The sequence below is a fragment of the Anomalospiza imberbis genome, chromosome 14 (genome assembly GCF_031753505.1).
Source record: "Anomalospiza imberbis isolate Cuckoo-Finch-1a 21T00152 chromosome 14, ASM3175350v1, whole genome shotgun sequence".
NCBI classification, from domain to species: Eukaryota; Metazoa; Chordata; class Aves; order Passeriformes; family Viduidae; genus Anomalospiza; species Anomalospiza imberbis.
The window spans coordinates 5,548,973-5,566,559 of record NC_089694.1 but is presented as its reverse complement, the minus strand read 5'-3'; the positions used below and the strand labels follow the sequence as shown (position 1 = coordinate 5,566,559).

At 51.7% G+C, this 17,587-nt stretch overlaps 1 protein-coding gene and 1 long non-coding RNA gene across 8 annotated transcripts in view; one reads left to right on the top strand and one right to left on the bottom strand.

Annotated features, from left to right (window-relative positions):
- EDA (ectodysplasin A) overlaps positions 1–17,587 on the top strand; it is a 61,195-nt gene continuing 43,608 nt past the window's right edge. For 2 of the 6 annotated variants that reach the window (XM_068204647.1, XM_068204645.1), the window contains exon 1: positions 3–385. In XM_068204647.1, coding sequence (XP_068060748.1) covers positions 110–385 — 276 coding nt within the window. In that variant the 5' untranslated portion in view covers positions 3–109. Of the gene's footprint in view, positions 386–17,587 lie in introns of all 6 variants that reach the window. The other 4 variants (XM_068204644.1, XM_068204643.1, XM_068204649.1 and 1 more) reach the window with 3 other exon arrangements.
- LOC137482388 (uncharacterized) lies at positions 1,607–5,945 on the bottom strand. 2 transcript variants are annotated; one of them, XR_011004034.1, is made up of 3 exons: positions 5,298–5,917; positions 3,763–4,291; positions 1,607–2,878 (listed from the first exon to the last, which is right to left on the bottom strand). It is a non-coding gene; the product is annotated as an uncharacterized lncRNA (long non-coding RNA). The 2 variants fall into 2 exon arrangements; XR_011004033.1 differs by having other exon boundaries at positions 1,607–4,291; positions 5,298–5,945.

The following is a 17,587-nucleotide window of genomic DNA, read 5'->3' as shown; positions in this document are numbered from 1 at the left end:
CCGCCCCCTGGCGGGGCGCTGGCGGCCCGGCCGCGCAGCCCGCGGTGCCCGGCGCGCCCCGGGAGCAGCAGCGCTGGGGCCGCTCCGCGCCGCTCCGCCCGAGCGCACCATGGGCGCGGAGCGCAGGGCGGCGGCGCCGGCTCCCCGCGGCTGCGCCTGCGGCGGCGGCGGCAGCTGGCGGCTCTTCCTCGGCTTCTTCGCGCTGTCGCTGGCGCTGCACGTCCTGACGCTGGGCTGTTACCTGGAGCTGCGCTCCGAGCTCCGCCGCGACCGCGGCCCGCAGCCCGCGGCCCCGCCGCGCCGGGACGGGACGGCGGCAGCGCCCGGAGCCCCGGCCGGGGGCCGCCCGCAGCGCGCGGCCGAGGGCGCGGAGCGGCGCCAGCAGGTGGGTCCGGCCGCGGGCGGGGGGACCGCGGGGGCTCCGCGTTGCTCGGGGCCATCCCCCGGCTCCATCCCCGCGCTCGGGTGCCGCGCCCCGGGGCGCTTCGGAACGGCCCCTCGGGGCAGTTTGGTAGAAAAAGTGGGGAAAAGCCCCGAACTCGCGGTGCGGGGGTGAAATGCGGGGGGAGCTCGTCTGGGCTGGGGGTGACGGGCTGCGGGGCCGCCTGTGTTCCACCTGCTGCTCGCCGTCTCCTTGTCGCGACAGACCCGCCGTGTGTCCCGATAGCGCAGCCTTGGCCGGAGGCAGCGGCTTTGCCCCGGCCCTTGCGGGGTCCCCCGGGGCGCGGGGTGCTGCTGCCGGGGAGCTCCGCACGGCTCGGCCCCGCACCCGCCGTGCGCGCTCGGTCCCGGTCCCGCACGGCCTCCGCTCGCTCCCCTCGCTCCTCCTGCGCTGTGTTCGTGATTCCGCTTCTCCCCCAGCCCAGGTGCATCATCTTTTGGGTGATGCCTCGGTGTCCCCCCGCAGCAGCTGCTCAGGCTGTGCAGGACAGGTGGGCAGCAGCCTCCCGGTTCTCCCCGCCGGTGTCCCCAGCCCTTGCGGGGGTCGCCTGTCCCGAGAGCCTCTGGGAGAGCCGGAGCGGAGCTGGGGCCTCCGCTTGCAAACTTAGCTCATTTTTTCCAGGCACGAAACCTCGCTGCGAGCAGGATAAGCTGGAGGAATGAGTTTCCTCCCCTCCGAGCCTCCCGAGCGGATGGCCCGCTCCCCCAAGGTGCCGGGTGGCTTTGCCGCGGAGTCTCAGCGGGGTTTCGGGGGAGATGCCAAGCCCTGCCTCGGCACCCCGGCGGTCCTCGCCCTGCTGGTTATCAGTGTGTGGGGGGAAGGACAAAAATAGCTTTGATAAAGCGGCGAGTTTGGAACTCTTCCTCCCACTTGGCAGCGGGAGCCGTTCCGCCGCGCCGGCCTCGGCTGCCCCCGGGAAAGCCGGGCTTGCGCTTCCTTCGCTGCCTGGATCCCGCAGCTTCCCATAATAAATCCAAGTCCAGCGTTGAACCGGAGGGAAGCCGAGCTCCCGGGTCATCGCTCTGCGCTCTGCCCTCGCTGCCCCTCGAGCAGTGTCAACACAGAGCCAGCCGGAGCGGTTTGATGTCGTGCTGGGATTCCTGGGTTGCCTTGGAATAGCGCGCGGCTGGAGTGCCTTTCGTGTTATCGTGCTGGATCTGTTTAGTCTTTCGAGCTCTTCTTTCCAGCGAGCGTATAATGAAATACCAGGGCAAATACTTGAGGCATTCATAAATTACAGCGTTAGATAATTTGTCTCTGGATGCGGACGGAGCTCCGAGCGTCGCTCGCTGCAGCTGACGGACTCCAGATAAGGTAACGCTAATTATTTATTTCTTTATTCTACATCTGGCCTGTCAGGCTTGAGATGAAATATTCTTTGGGGCACATTGAAGCAGTTGGGTTGGAGAGAAAGGTTGCTGATAGTAGGGACATGGGGAAGGAAGGCTGAGCATCCCGAGCTGCTCTGGCTGCTGTGACAATGTGTGATTAATGGGATTTGTAGTGGTGCTGCTCACCCTTTCTCACTGATTTTTCTGCCTTGTAGATAAAAACAAGCACTTTGTGTATCCTGGGGTGCTGTGAGTGCATCCCTTCAGTGATTAAAGCAGTGAAATGAGGGGTTTGCAAACAGCTTTATTTAGAAAGTTATTGTGCAGCTTTGGGGTACGTGTGGGGTTCCCAGCAGCCCTTCTAAGCTGTGCTGCTGATAAACTCAGTGTGATCCCATACATGTGATGCTTGCATAAATTGGGCTGAAATTACTAAATAATTAATTCCGGAGTAGTGATCAATGACATTTCTCTCCTGAGGACCGTGGTCAGAGTTCATCTGGGGAGGATCAATGACCACAGAGCTGTGAGCCCTCAAATGTCCTTCAGCTGCTGAGGTGTCCTCAGTGAAGAGGCTGAGTGCTGTGTGTGTTGTGACTGTACAAACTGATTTAAACCCAAATTACACCCCCCCCCTCCTGACCCTTTTTTCTTTATTTTTAAATTATTTTATTTCCCCCCTCCCTTCCTGACCTGAGGCAGGAGGAAGAGGAGCGTGGAGGGAAGGATGGGGAGCAATGGTCAGCGCTGAGATTTTGGCCGAAACCTTATCTGGCCGCGTGCCAGAAATGACCTCATGACAGGAGTGAGATTTGGCAGCTCGATAACGCCCCGCTTCCCTATCTCACAGGGTATCCAAATATGTAACTCATTTGGGCTAGAAGGGCAGATTTTCATGGCAGAGGTTGAGGCATTGTAGTTCCACATCTTTGTCCCAGAACCCGCCGGGTGTTGCATCACCGCGTTGGCTGCGAGATGAGGAGTTTGTTAGAGCTGCTTTAATTCATTGACTCTTCAGTGGCTCGGAGGTGTGAGAGAGGGTTTGGGGAGTGGTGGAGCCTTGGCTGGTGGTATAAAATCCAAATATTCCCTCTGGATGGGTGTGCTGTGGGATGGGAGAGGGATTCTGTCAGGCGGGCTCTGCTCGTGGAGATCCACATCAGGGCACTGTGTCCCTTTAGAGGTTTTTGTGCCTAAATTAAATCATATTTTCCTGTCAAAAAGTCATCCTTGCAATATTTGAGCGTGCAGAGCATCATTCCCATGCTTTTTCTCCAACCAAATCAATGTCCTGCCACATTTCTGCCAAAACTTCTTTTTAGGCCGATGCTGGTGACATGTGTGCCCTGAGAGTGTCCCAAGATGGGGATAAAAACTGCCAAAGCCTGGGAATGGGATCAAAAGCCATCAGTTTTGTCAAATTAACTGTGGAGGTGCTTGCAGCTGATGGGGGGAGGGAAGGGAGGTGCTGAGTCATCCAAAAAAATGTGCTGAGCAGCAATTTTCTTACTGGCATTTCACCTTCCCGGTGCCAAGGTGTCTGATCTCAGTCTCCACTTCTCACCTTTTTAACAAGGGATGTTCCTGCTTTGGAGCAGTGCCCACATCGGTATTCCTGATCCTTAGCGTTGCTTTCATGGAGTACTTTGGGCTGGAAGGGACCTTAATGCTCATCTCATTCCACCCCCTGTGACAGGCAGGGACACCTTCCACTAGCCCAGGCTGCTCCAAGCCTTGTCCAGCCTGGCTTTGGACAATTCCAGGGATCCAGGGGCAGCCACAGCTTCTCTGAGCACCCTGTGCCAGGGCCTCACCCTCACAGAGAGGAATTTCTTCCTTTCTTTTCCCTCACCAGTGTGAAATTGCAGGTTTTTCCCCATTTGTTTGTTAATTCTGGCTCCAGAGTAAGAGGCAGCTCTTGGTGTGGCTGGCACAAAGGCTCTAAAGGTGTGGAAGCTGCTCCAGAGGCTTCTCCCACCCTGAGCATACCTGTAGCTCATCCATGCATCTTCACCCCTGTGTCTGGCTCCTGCATCCCAGCTGAAACCTGCCCAACGTGCTGAAAGCTTTGAGCAGAGCTCCTGTTGGAAATGCTTCTCCAGCCTCCTCTGGAAGCAACCTCAGCACGGGTCCTGTGGGCTCAGACCTTTAAAGCCCTGCTCAGGGCCTGTGTGTTGGGATTTCATGGCTCTGATCCTGGGTTAGGGAAAGGCTGGGTGTGTGCAGAGGGAAGATGGTGATTAGGGATGTGCCCTCACAGTGGGTTTTCCCTCAAAAATTCCACTTTGTGGTCCTGGTTGTAGCTGGAAGAAGCTCTCAGAGGTCAATAAGGGGAGCCTGCAGAGCTCCATGGCAGATGTCAGGCTCTGGTTACCTTCATTCACAACTCAAATTCTCCTATTCCTGCTGCTGTGCCTATGAATATTCCATGCAAAATCTGGCCTGAATCCAAAACTCCTCCTGTTGAGATGCTGCAGGGTGGCAGGAGCGTGGCAGTGGCTGCAGGATGTGTTGCATCCTTTGGGAAATTAAATACAGTGTGAGCTCTTCCCGAGGGCTGGAGGGCTGTGGGATGAATTCCTGTGTGAGGAGAAACCTTTGGCTCTGTTGGGAACAGCCTGGCTGGTCCTTGGGAATTGTGGAATCACAGAAGGCTTTGGGGTGGAAGGGACCTCTCAAGGCCATCGAGTCCAATCTCTCTGCCGCAGGCAGGGACACCTTCAACTCCGTCAGAGCCTTCCCAAAGTCCTTATTCCCAGATTTATGGTGCTGCAAAGGTGGTTTTCCTTCTGCCTGCCCCTGGCCTCCTCCACAGCTATTTTCTGCTCATTCCATGATGAAAAAAAAAGAACTGTGACTTTGTGTGAGGATCTGAACTTTTTATCAGCATTTACTGAGTTCCTTGATGGAGAATATTGTTGCCAGAGTAAGAGTTTGACTGACCTGTGACCAAATTGCAGGGTTTTTCCACAATTTTTCAATGAGTTCCTTGGCAAATCCTTGAATTTGGGTTTTTAACAACATTCAGTGGCATTCCAAAGTTATCTTCCCTTTAACCCCAGAGTAAATAGTGCTGTATCAACCCCATATTATTTTAACCTTTTAACATTATTTTTCTTACCACATAATAACATAAATCTTCCTTGCTCTCCCATACACATGTAGTGTCTTGTAATGCTAATTAAACTGCACACCAGCCTAATTTTGCTCTCAGACTAATCCAATATATTTTTCTTGACTGGAAGCCAAACCCTGAGTGTTTCAGAGCATGCGGAGCTCTCATTCCAGTCTTATTATATGTTAATGGCTTTATATTTTCATATCTTTCAACACTTGGGGAGGATGTTATTTTTAGAGGTGTCTGGCTGCAGAAGGTATGGGTCTGTGAGGGGTTTGGGGGATGTGGGGCACTGAGTAAACTCCGTGCAGTGAGTAAGTGGGAAGTGTGTCCCTGAAGAGGTGTGATCTGTCAGGATCCATTGTGCACAAGCATGGAATCACAGGGAGGTTTGATGTGATTTTACCGTGGTTTAGTGGGAGATTTGGCTGCACTTTTACCGTGGTTTAGTGGGAGATTTGGCTGCAGTTTTACCGTGGCTAAGTGCCTTTATGGGGTGGTTTCAGTGGTAAGTGCTCTCTCGTTAAACTCTGGGTTTGTGTGCTCATGGTGCCGATGCCAGTCGGGCCTGGATGCTACTACAGCAGGAATAATCACTCCCAGATGGGTGTGGATGGAAACGAGCTCTCTCCCTAAGCCCAAATGAAACACAGTTATAAGTGCAAGATCCTAATAATGCAGGACCCTATTGATGGGGTGCCAGCCCTGTAACACCTTCCAAATGGAATTGCCAGCATCCTCCTGCCTGGCTGCACCTCAGCTCTGGGGATGGAGCTGAGATGCACTCCTTGGGGGTGGCTCTTGCAGTGGAATCCCAGAATCTGCTGAGTTGGAAGGATCCCATCAGGATCAGGGTTCACTGCGTGGCGCGGGGTTGAGTTGTGTAGCTTTGCAGCTGCGGGCAGTGTGTGACACGAGGTGGCATCGTGTGGTGAGGGTTTGTGTCCCTGCTCTGAGGGTCCGTGTCCTTGAGGAGGGTTTGTGTGGTGTGGGGAGGGTCTGTGTCCCATGGTGTGAGGGTCCATGTCAAGGATCTGTGTCCCATGGTGTGAGGGTCCATGTCAAGGATCTGTGTCCCACGGTGTGAGGGTCCATGTCCATGGGGAGGGTCTGTGTCCCATGGTGTGAGGGTCCATGTCCATGGGGAGGGTCTGTGTCCCACGGTGTGAGGGTCCATGTCCATGGGGAGGGTCCATGTTTGGTGGCGTTGCCATGGTGGGAGCCGCTGGCTCCGTGGCTTCATGACAGCGGCTGTTGTGTGCCGTGGCTTTGCTGTGGTGGGCAGGGCAGGGGTTTTTTGTGCTGTGTGGGGCTGTGGTCACTGCGTGGTGTGGCAGGACAGCGGCCACGATGGCTGGAAGCTGCTGAGCGCTCCCAGGAGGGAGGAGGAGAGGACTGGGGAAGAGTTGCCTCCTTCCAGAGCTGCCTCTTGCACGGCCCTTGGGAGCTCAGAGCCCTCCTGGCCCTCCTCCTGGGCAGTGCCGGTGCCCCAGGGGTTAAATCCCATCCCTGTGTGACAGCAGGGTTAAATCCCGTGCCAGGCCAGCGGGGTGCTGTCCCTGAGTGCTGCCTTTGTCCTTTAATCCCTCTTTGCAATTCCTGTCACCTCTGGGCTTTCAGCCTCTCCCGAGGCACAAAGCACTGGGAGGGGGGAGACAGGGAAGATGTTCCCTGAGCTGGGCTGGAAGTCAAATCCACCTGGGAGCAGGTACGGGCCCTGTGGTTGTGAATTATCTGCAGGTGGGAGGGTTGGGGAGATGCTGTGTCAGACAGACCCCATTGTGCTGCTCGATCCCAGAATCCCAGCGTGGTTTGGGTGGAAAGAGACCTTAAAACTCATCCCATTCCATTCCACTGTCCCAAATTGCTCCAGCCTGGTCTTGGGCACTTGCAGGGATGGGGCAGCCACAGCTTCTTGGGGCATCTTCCCAGTTGTCTCTTCTCCCTTTTCCAATTTGTACTTAAACTGGATAATTCTGGCATTCCTTCCCTGAGAGTTGAGAAGATTGGAGTGCCCTGTCCAGAAAAAAAAAATTAAATTAAAATATTTGAACCTCATTCTTATTTGATAATAATAATATTTATGTTTTCTAATAATAACTAAATCTTTGAATTCTTCCTTATATTTGCTGATCCATGAGGTGGCAGCAGCTTTCCCCGGGTTTCCCAGGGAAGTGTGGGGCCAAGGATGTGGGGCAGGCACTAAATAGCCTAAACAGACCTTTGTGATCCTTCCAGTCTTCCCCACGTGCCAGGCTCAGTGAAATTAATCCAGGAAACCTTTTCAGAGCAATTATTTCCTTCAACTTTGCAAACAAGTTGCTGGGCTACTGGTTCCCTTAACCAGCCCTTTATTCTAATTTTCCCATGGGATGGGAAAATAGGATAAGGCATTTAAAACTGCCAGCTGGAACTATTGCCAGCCCAAGAGGATGGAACAGCTCAGACTGAAAAATCAGGGGTTTATTTTAATTTTTTACTGCGGTTGCTGCTGTTCCTGGGGCTGCAGGAAGGCTCTGCCTGGAAAACTTGAATTCTTATGTTTTCCCATAAAACATAACCTATGACAGAAAAATGGGATCAGACAAGGAATCGCTGGATCTGCAGCTGATGAGGTGCATTTCCAGAGCAGGATGAAGAGAAGAGTTGGGTTTTCTACTGCAGCTGTTTGTATCTTTTGAGTGATAATGAACTCAATGAGTAGTTGGCTGCCTTGGGGCTGTGGATGGGCTTGTTGGTGCTTGTTCTGTCTGTCTGGGGTGTTAACTCTTGCTGGGAAGGGGGGAAATCCCCTCCAAAGGTGAGGGAAGCCCATCAGGAATTACCTCCAAGTGCCCTCGGAGTAAATTCTGGCAGATTTCTAAGGTCAAAAGGGGATTTTTTTTTCTGGGGGGGCAGAAAGGCAAAGTTTAAAGCTGGTAGTTGTCCATTTTAAAGGAATATTAAATCCTCTTTTGAGCAATATCTTTATTGCCAACTTGGGGTTTTCTCCTGTTGTTGACAGGAGTTGCTTTGGCTCAGAACACGGCTCCTGCAGAGATTCCTGGACTCTGCAGGACTTGAAGGTGAAAGGACAAGGGGGGCGATGGGTTTAAACTAAGAGGGTTGATTTAGATTGGATATTGGGAAGGAATCCTTCCCTGTGAGGGAGGTGAGGCCCTGGCACAGATTCTCTAGCAGTTCCATCCCTGGAAGTGCCCAAGGCCAGGTTGGACAGGGCTTGCAGCAGCCTGGGGTAGTGGAAGATGTCCCTGCCCATGGCAGGGGGTGGAATTGGGATGGGCTTTAAGTCCCTTCCCACCCAAACCATTCTGTTCTTCATTCCCTGGAAAGGGAATGCATGCAGGAAAAGTCCTTGAACTGAAGGCTTCAGCTGAGCCTTGGGAGCTCAGCACTAATCCTGGCTCAGCTGAGCTTGGCCCTGTGTCTGATGAGATGCTAAAACCAAGAGAAAAACTCAACCTTTTGCTGACAGGGTGGATTTTCCTTAGGAGATGGGAGAGCCTCCATGCTCAGCACCTGCAGGAATGCTGCCTGGTGTAATCCCTGCATCCCCTGCATGGAATCCAGCACTCCAGGCTCAGTCCAGTGCACCTCCCCTGTGCCCCAGGGGCTGGTTCTTATTTTGGCCTCAGCAGCAGAGAGGCAGGAGAATCTCTGTGCCACTGCCTGGGATGCTGGGAGCCAGCACATTCCGAATAAAAGCAGGATTTGACTTCCAGCACAGGTGCTGGGCAGGTCGTTCACACTCCCCTGTGTGGCTGCAGGGCTTGGACAATTCCAGATGTGCCGTGTCCGTGTCCTGACTGGGATGGAGCTGCAGGAGGAGCTCTGGGAAGTTGAGGTCTTCAAGTGTTAAATCCCAAGCACTGCTCCTGCCGGCTCAACTTCGATCCCGGCGTCTGGCGCGCGTTTCCAACAACAGCCTGGGTTTGCCAAGGAAAATGACGCTGGATGCAGCAAGGAGCTGTCAACTCTTTCCTCCCTACGCTGTCAGGCAGCTTTTCTCCTGCTTTCTGGAATAACTGGGCTCTTGGGCGGTGATATGGCATTTGGGGTTCTCAGTGATGCTTTCAGCCCCTTCCCTCCATCATCACCCCACTCCAGACAGCAACACCTCCCACGAGGGCTGTGGGGTCCCTCTGCAATCCCATTGCTGAGGTGAAGGGCTGAGGGTCACATTAAGCTGAGATTAACTCAAATTCTTCTCCTCTGGTACCTAAATGTTGGACCCAGGGGGATTTTGGCTGAAATATTAAAGAACTTGCTCCTAAAAGAGGCTTTCTGAGGCCAGTTTTGTGCAGATGGGTTCAGGAGAAGACGGACCCCCTGGGCTGGTGTACCCCCTACTCACTGACCAGGTGCTTCTCTATTGGGTTCTTCTGACTCAAAACTCTTTTTTTTTTCCCCATCTCTGAAGATGCAGAAACCCCAATTTATAAATGATGATCCTGCTAAAAGGTTTCATGGGGTGTTTGGGGCAGCTACCTTTCAGTCAGATCCCTGTGAAGATCCCGTGTGGCTTCAAACTGGATCAGGTGCTGAAGGAGTTAAAAATTCCTGCTGTTGGTGCACACGAGCAGCGCCAGGTATCTCCCAGGGGATCCAAGTTTGCTTTCTGAAATCTGGCAAATAGCAAAAATTTTGATGTCTGTGAACAGCAATCACGCCCCGAGGCGGTGACGGCTGACAGGGAAGGGCTCCTGACATATTTACCGAACAATTTTCTTATCATGAAGTGCTCAAAAAGCCCAAACCTGGAGAACAATAGCAACAAAAACCCCACTGCAGGGTTTGTCAGCAGATGCAGCTTGGAGATAACAAATGATTTTTGCTTTTTGTTTGACTCCTTGGCATTTAGGGGTTAATTGGAGCAAGGCCAAATGTGGTGAGATAGTGCCTGAATCAGAGTTTTAAAAACACTGGGATTGGAAGGGTTTTAACTTCAAACTTCCGTGAGGCTTTTAGAGGCTGGTGAAGAGGTGGGTTAGAAACAACTAGAGGAAAACATTTGGGTTGGGCAGTAAAAATTGGCTTTGGAAGGGACAGCCCTTCCTGAGACCCCAAAAGTCATCTCAGCCCAGCTGGGCTTCCCCTTGTGCTGGGGCTGGATTGGTCTGTACTATTACTAAAGGGGGATTAAATGGGAATAGATGATTCTGTGAGGGTGTTGTGTCACGTGTTCATCCACCAATCCCTCTGTCCTGCTTGTGTGTGTTTGGAGAGTGAAGCAAAACTGCATTTGTGAGAAACAGGGGGACTTTGACATGAAAAATTGGGAATAAAGTTGTAAAGTTGGTCCTGATCCAGCTGCTCCCTTTGATTTCACTCTGATATAGGAAAGCACTGGCCCAAAACTGGTCCAGAGGGTGTCCAGGATGCTCTGTGAACTCTGGCATGAGGAATTCTGAGCAATAAAACTTTGGAAGTGTGGCCTTCGAGGGCTATTGTGGAAGGAAGGGCATAAGAAACATGACACTGGGATTGTGATTCCTGGCAGGAATGCTTTGCAATGGGGAAATTTCAGTTTGGTTTGTATTGCTTACATGCCTTTCTTCTCGCTGAAGGGCAAATGACAGTGTCAGCATTAAATGTGAGGAGCTGACATCTTCCCATGAAATATGCCTGACATCCCCAGAACAGAGCTGGAATTATTGCTGCTCCAGAAATCTGCCTTCCCCAGATTTTACTTTTGGTCTTACCCCGAAAGGGACCCGACTGAAAGGTTCCTGCTGATAAAGAGGTTGGTTGTGGAGGGAATTGTGCTCCAGGGAGAGGTCTGAGAGCAGGAGGAGCCGTGGCTGAGCTGGATGTCCCCATGTCCCTTTTGGCCCCGGGGCTCTCGTGTCGGGGGACGGGGGACGTGTCAGCCTGACGGGCGCCTGAGATGGAACAAAACCCAGGGCGATTGCTTGGATGTTTGGGGTTTTTTTAAGGCCACTTCTCTGGGTTTGAAGATCTTGAACTTCTGTGGGGAAAATTTATGGCGGTTTAGCGATGGAAGAGATTGGCCATGTTCTCTGTGATGCCCTGTTGGTCCTGTGTCCCCGGCAGCTTCTGTTGTGGTGGCTTTTAGGTTGGTTGGTTCAGCTGGGCTTGGTGTAGCCAGGGCTTCACCCCACAGAGTGAGTGATTTAGGGAGTTCTGTTGACTGGGAGCCAGTGGAGATGTGTGTGGCAGCTGGAGCTGCAGGAGGATGAGGAGTCACTCAATTTATCTTTGCATCCAGTGAATTGTGCCACTCGTTTTGGAGATCAGGAGCTGCTCGTTGGGCTGGGCTGAGTTTGGGCCCCTGGTGGACTTTTCTGCCAAGATCTGCCAGGGTTGGTGTCCATGGGGAAGAGGAACCTGTCAGGCTGGTCAGGAGGTGCCAGTTGCTGATCTGCAGAAGATCAATAGGGTTGAGCTTTGTTGGCCAAGAGGCCTTAAGGGACACCTTGCATGGAAAGGGTTGTCCAGCCCTGGCACAGGAGTGGTGGCGTCCCCATCCCTGTAGCTGGATGTGGCACGTGGGGACATGGTCCCTGGTGGCCTTGGCAGTGCTGGGGGACTGGTTGGACTCTGATCTCAGAGAGCTTTTCCAACCTCAGTGATTCCATGATTTTTCTCAGGCTTCTACTATCATTGCTCAGTGCTGACATGCTCAGATTGGAAGAACTTCAGTTATTCATACAAGATCCTTGTTTTCTTCTTTCCCTCTGAAATCTCCACAACAGAACCATTTGCACATAAATAAAGCCGAATTTTTGGCCAGCTCTTGTGCACACCTGTGCACTCCTATCACTCACCAGGAAATCGCTGCCCTGAAATGCGGCTCCTAAAATATTTGCCAAGGAATGGTTTGGGAAAGCTAAAAAATATTCTTTTGCGACTTCTCACATGGTCGGTTGTGAATTAAGGCTGCACAAAAAGAGGTTGTTCAAGCAAATTAATTGTTCTTAGAAGTAGTGGGGTCAAGATGGGGCCACCCCCTTCCCATGGGCAGGAACACCTTCCACTATCCCAGGTTACTCCAGCCTGGCCTTGGACCTTTCCAGAGATGGGGCAACCACAGCTTCTTCCATAAAATGATGGATAACACTGGGCTGGAAGGGCTCTGGTGAATATAGGATTATTTAATATATGGGATGATTTAATTTCTGTTTCAGTAGCTCTGTTTGCCATTGGGGGCTGGGGTCAGCTGGGGTGAGGGAGGAGGATGGAGGGGATGAGGCAGTGAGTCCCTGCTCCAGCAAGGCAGGATTTCCAGTAGGAGAATGCCCTTGAAAGAGTGTGTTTGTGCCCACAGCCATTAAGCTCCATAATCTTGGTGTCTGTATCGACTTACAAATGAAAGCTTGCAGTAATTTGGAGCAGCATTGAATTGTGAGTGGTAGTGATGATGCTGAGCTTGTCTTTTAATGCTGAGTTTAGAGGCTTTGAGGTTTGGATTAAAAAAAAACTTCAATGAAACCACAAAAAAGACATTGGAAGCATAGCTGAACAGGTGGAACAAATTTGTTAAATCTGTTATTGGGAAAACAGCAACTTGCTTTTAAGAAATAAATCAATCTGCAGCTCAGTGTTTCATAATGAGGAGTGGGATAGGAAAATCTAAAAATATCTCCAAATGAGAGCTAATGCTCTGAAGGAACAGATCCAAACTAGAATATAATATTGCCCATTGTGGTGACAATAAGGATTTTAAAGTTCATTGAGATCCTTGCTGGGATGCAGATGGGACTTGAAGAGCCAGCATATTTCCCTTGGCTGGGTCCAGTTTTTATTTGCATAATAACTTATTATATGTATTGCCAGTAGCTCGCAGAACCCCTGGTCAGGATTGGGAAACCACGATGAGTTCATCCCCCTCTGCCTGCTGAGACAATATATTCCCCAAGAACTGAGAGGGAGGCGTCTCTAGCAACTAAAGCAAGTGATTATGTGCTTGAAGAGGCAAGAAAAAGATTTTTAACCCTGTGAACCTTTGTGTACCTCGGATCTTCTCACCAAGACCCGTTTCAAGGGTCTTTGTCCTTCGAGTGCCTTTGTCCCCGTCCTTCCTCCTGTGTCCTGAGCTTTAGCAGCTGATTTTAATGAAGTCAAGGAGCTTTCCCAGGTGGAAAATGTGTCCTGGTTTTCAGGAGCTGGGGCATCTGTGCTGTGGTCTCTGTTATTGTGGAGCCACAGAATGGTTTGGGTCAAAAGGGGCCTTAGTGATCACCTCATTCCACCCCCTTTTCTGCTCCTTTCCTTAATTTCTCCTGCTCTGTTCAGGCAGCAGAGCCAGCTCCACTTCAATTTTTCTTGGAAAGCAATTCCACAGCCTCATCCCTCTCTCAGCAGGTTCTTCCTAGTGTTATTCCAGAGTTTCTCTTGCTCAGCAGAGCCTGGGTGCTCTGTCACACCCGGCCAGGCCAGACTGGGGCACTGCCATCACCTTCATGCTCCATCATCCCTTTCTTTTGGGACTTGCTGAGGGCTCCTGGGCACAGGGGGCTCCTTCCAGTGCTGCTGTGGAGTAGCTGCTCCCAACTAACCAAATCCACATGGACAGCTGTTGCTCAGAGGGGAGTGGGTAAGTGCATCCATAAAGTTTGGGATTTGTGCCGGAGGGAGCGCAGCCGGTGCATGGCCATCGCACTCTGGGAGCCCTCGGCACTTAAACCCAGGGAAACAAACCCTAAAACCTCCCCAACTTCCAGATTCTGGTTGAGGGAAGAGTCAGGGTTGTGGAGTTGTAAATGAAAATGCCAGTTTTTCACAGCTTTTCACAGACTGGGATTGCTCAGGGTCAGGGATCGTGTGTGGTGCCACAGCTCTGTTCTGGGGGCAGAGAAGGTTTCAGCCTAAAGCAGTTTCAGGTAATTTTAGGAAAAGGTTCTTCCCCCAGAGGGTGTTTGGCACTGCCCAGACTCCCCAGGGAATGGTCATGGCCCCAAGGCTGCCAGAGATCCAGGAGGGTTTGGACAATGCTCCCAGGGATGCACAGCGTGGGATTGTTGAGGTGTCTGTGCAGCGCCAGGAGCAGGACTGATCATCCATGGGGGTCCCTTCCATCTCGAGATATTCCATGATGCTAATTTTGGTGATGAGCAGGTGGCAGTGCCACTGTCCTCTTGTGTGCCAGGCTGAGATGCCCTCGGGGTGACAAAGCCTGGTGCTGCTGGTGCCTTTGCCATGGTCAGTGTTGGCATTTGGCCAGGTCCAACCAAACCATTGGGGCTGCCATTTTCATTTGGAAGCGTTTCTGAGTCCAGGGATGCTTTTCCACAGCTGGGATTCCCTAAGTGCGTTGTAACATCACTTTCTGCCCCAAACCTCAGCTCAGACTTCAAGAACTTAATTCTCATCTCACAGCTGTCACATCCCCAGCCTGGTCATTGTGCTGGGATCTGGATGGATCCATGGGTTTGGAAACTCCTCCTGTTGCTGTAGTGCCGAGAGGGGCTCGTGTGGTGCTGATTTGGGACGCCTTGCTCTCCATGTGCTCCCGTGGTTTGGGAGAGCTGGGATGTGATGCCCGGGATCCCCACTCAGACCACAATGGCCCCGCTGGCCGGGAGCCACCCAGAGTGGCCGGGGGGCAGGGAATTGGCACCCATGGGTGCTGCTGGAGGTGCCAAAGCTTTCAGGAAGTGCCAGGGACTCACTCCGGCTACGCCGCCAGCGATTTTTCAAGGCTGAGGGGTTGGTGGAGCCTTTGTGTTCCTGCTTTGAAGCTCCGGCCTGAAAGTGTTGTAATGAGATTTTATGATGTATTCTGGCAAGGCCTGGTTATTTTGTGTGTGGATTTATTGTCTAATGAATTGAGTGATTTTGAAATGTTTTGTGCAACGCTTTTTTGGAAAGGACATTGTATTTTGTTTATGGGATGTGTGAGTTTTTATGAAACTTTATTTAGCTTTTAGCAAGAATAATCTTTATTCAACAAATAGTGCAAATAAATCTTTAATTGAACAAATATGTGCCAACTTTCAAGCACAGCAACAAACAATGACATGAAACAAGGAAACTTTGGAACAATATACAACTTTAAACATAGTATTAAAAAAAAAAAAAACCAAAACCAAAAAAACCTCCAACCTAAAACCTCTAGCAAAGCAGATTTTGGGCTGTGTAGTGGAGCATGGATGTGTGGGACCTGCCAAACTGGAGGGAGCAGAGCAGGGAATGTGGTGCCTGGTGGCTTTCCAGGGGTGCCCAGGGATTGGGGTGCCCCCCATGCTGGGGTTTGGAGGGAGTGGGAGCTGCTGGATGTACCTGGGCTGTGGAAAGCAGATGTGGAAACCTTGGTGTGTCCCAGTCCTTCCTGAGCTGCCTTCCCAGTGGGGCATCCCCAGCCCCAAGGATGGGGGGCACCCAGGGGTTGAGGATTTGCCTTTTCCAACCCCAGGTTGTCTTCAGGCTCTTGGAGGGCACCCAAGGGGCTCTGAGCTCTGTGTTGCTGCAATGTCCTGTGTGAGCTGCCTGGGAAATGGGTTGAGCATTCCCTGCTCCTCTTTTTTCCTGCCCAGGCTTGGCTGCTGCCACTTCAGTTGAAAATGGAGATTCCCATCCCCTGCACTGCATGTAGCTGGAAATGCCTGAAAAACTCACAAATCCATCAGGAAAGGGTTTGAAATGAGGGGAGGAAAGCCCCAGCATTTGTTTCATTTCACTTTTTGTAGTGTTGGTGTTTAGTGAAGATGGGCAGAGTCACCTTTCTGTTTATTTCTTTATTAATCTGATCCTCCTGGATTTCCTTCCTTGTTCCAAGTATGGAACGTTCCTTTTATATCCCTGGAAGTGTCCAAGGCCAGGTTGGACAGGGCTTAGAGCAAACTGGTCCTGGTGGAAGGTGTCCCTGGCCATGACAAGGGGTGAAACTGGATGGGCTTTAAGGTCCCTGCCAACCCAAACCATTCCAGGATTCTTTGCAAATAATTATCCTAAAGTGTGGAAGGAGTTTAGTACTGAAGATGCTCATACAACTGCTGCTTTTCCCTGGAATTTCCTATATTGATGACAAAATTACTTGACAGGAGGAGACCCAGCTCTGCATTTAAGTGACTTCCCTACATCTTCAAACCCCAGTAATATCAGGAATATGATCCCTGATACTTCTTCTTTCTCTAGAAAGAGCATTTTCAGCCCTTCATTGCCCTTTGCAGCCCCTGGAATTGGAACAAAAGAGCTTTTCTTCTAAAAGTTAGCCGTGGAATTGGGTGTTAATAGAAACTAATTAATGCTGAATGGAAAATTCCTTCTTGGCTATGTTTTGCCATTCTCTTTTATAGCTCCAACCTACCAGACCTCTCTTGTTCTGCCCATTCTTTTCCAGGAAGGATAAATGAGGCTTATGTTTCCAGAAGGGGAGCTGGAGGCATCTCACCCCTCCATGCACCCTTGGCTTGATCTGACCCAACCTTCTCCAGATCTTTGAGTGGTCCTAAAAGGGCTCTGTGCACCCACCTCACCCTCAAAGACCCCCTTTTCCCTTGGATTTGGCCTCATTCTCTGTTTCAGACAATCACAGGATCATTCAGGTTGGAGAAGCCCTCTGGAATCATTGAGTCCAACCCTTCCCCAGCACTGCCAAGGCCATCAGTAGCCCACATCCCCAAGTGCCACATCCACATGGCTTTTAAACTCCTGCAGGGATGGAGACTCCACCCATGTGCCAGGGCTAGACAATCCTTTCCATAAGAAATTTCCCCTAATATCCAACTAAACCTGCCTTGGCACACCTTAATGCTGTTCCCTCTCTTTCTGTTCCCTGGGAGCAGGACCTGACTCCTCTGGGCTGTCCCCTCCTGTCAGGGAATTATGCTGAGCCAGAAGATCCCCCCTGAGCCTCCTTTTCTCCAGGCTGAGCTCCCTCAGCTGCTCTTGGTGCTCCAGACTCTTTCCCAGCTCTGTTCCCTCCTCTGGACACAGGAAAAGCCCTGAAGAACTACAGGAGATGGTTGGGTTGGGGAGTTTCACCCCATTCATAAAATGGGGAGATGTTGGTGCTGAGGAGCCTCCGTGGCCAAAGTGGCAGAGTTGGCTGAGCCAATTTTTCAGTTGGATCTCCTGAGCACGGCCCTGAGCCACCACCTCCAGCCAGAGCTCTGCCTAAAGCTCTCCTGGCCTTTCAAACAGAGCCAAAAGCCCAACTGTGGAGGGAAACACCTGCCTGTGCTTTATTTTGAAATCCATATTAAATCAGGAGATCAAGGAGTCGCTGTCCATGCAGAGGGATGGAGGAAACCATTGATGTGCCAGATGTGTGGTTGGAACATCTGTGGCTGGAGGTGCTCAGCCCAGGATTTCTCTGCTGAGGAAAGCAGGGAGGTGGTGCCTGAAGGGGCTGCGGGTGGTGGTCTCCTCTCTGTGGTAAATCCATCTTTTTCCTTGGGTAGGACATGGCTCGAATCCATAGAACAGCCAGGGGTGATGTTAAGGATAAACTCGTTGGGATTCATGGTTGGTGGTTTTAACTACTTCAATTCCCAGTTAGTGAGGGGGGATAATTCCCTGTAGGAGCAAACTGAGCATCAAAGCTGTTTGTCCTTGCTGAGCTGGGCTCCAGGCACACCCAATCTCCAGCAGAATGAGGGATGGGGAATGCTGGGAGCTGTCAGTATGGAGACATTCCACATCCTCCTCTCTGGATGAGCCAGAGGAAAGGGACATTCCTCAGGCTGAAGGCTTTGTCCTGTGAGGATCAGGGGGACAATTGCATCTGGCATT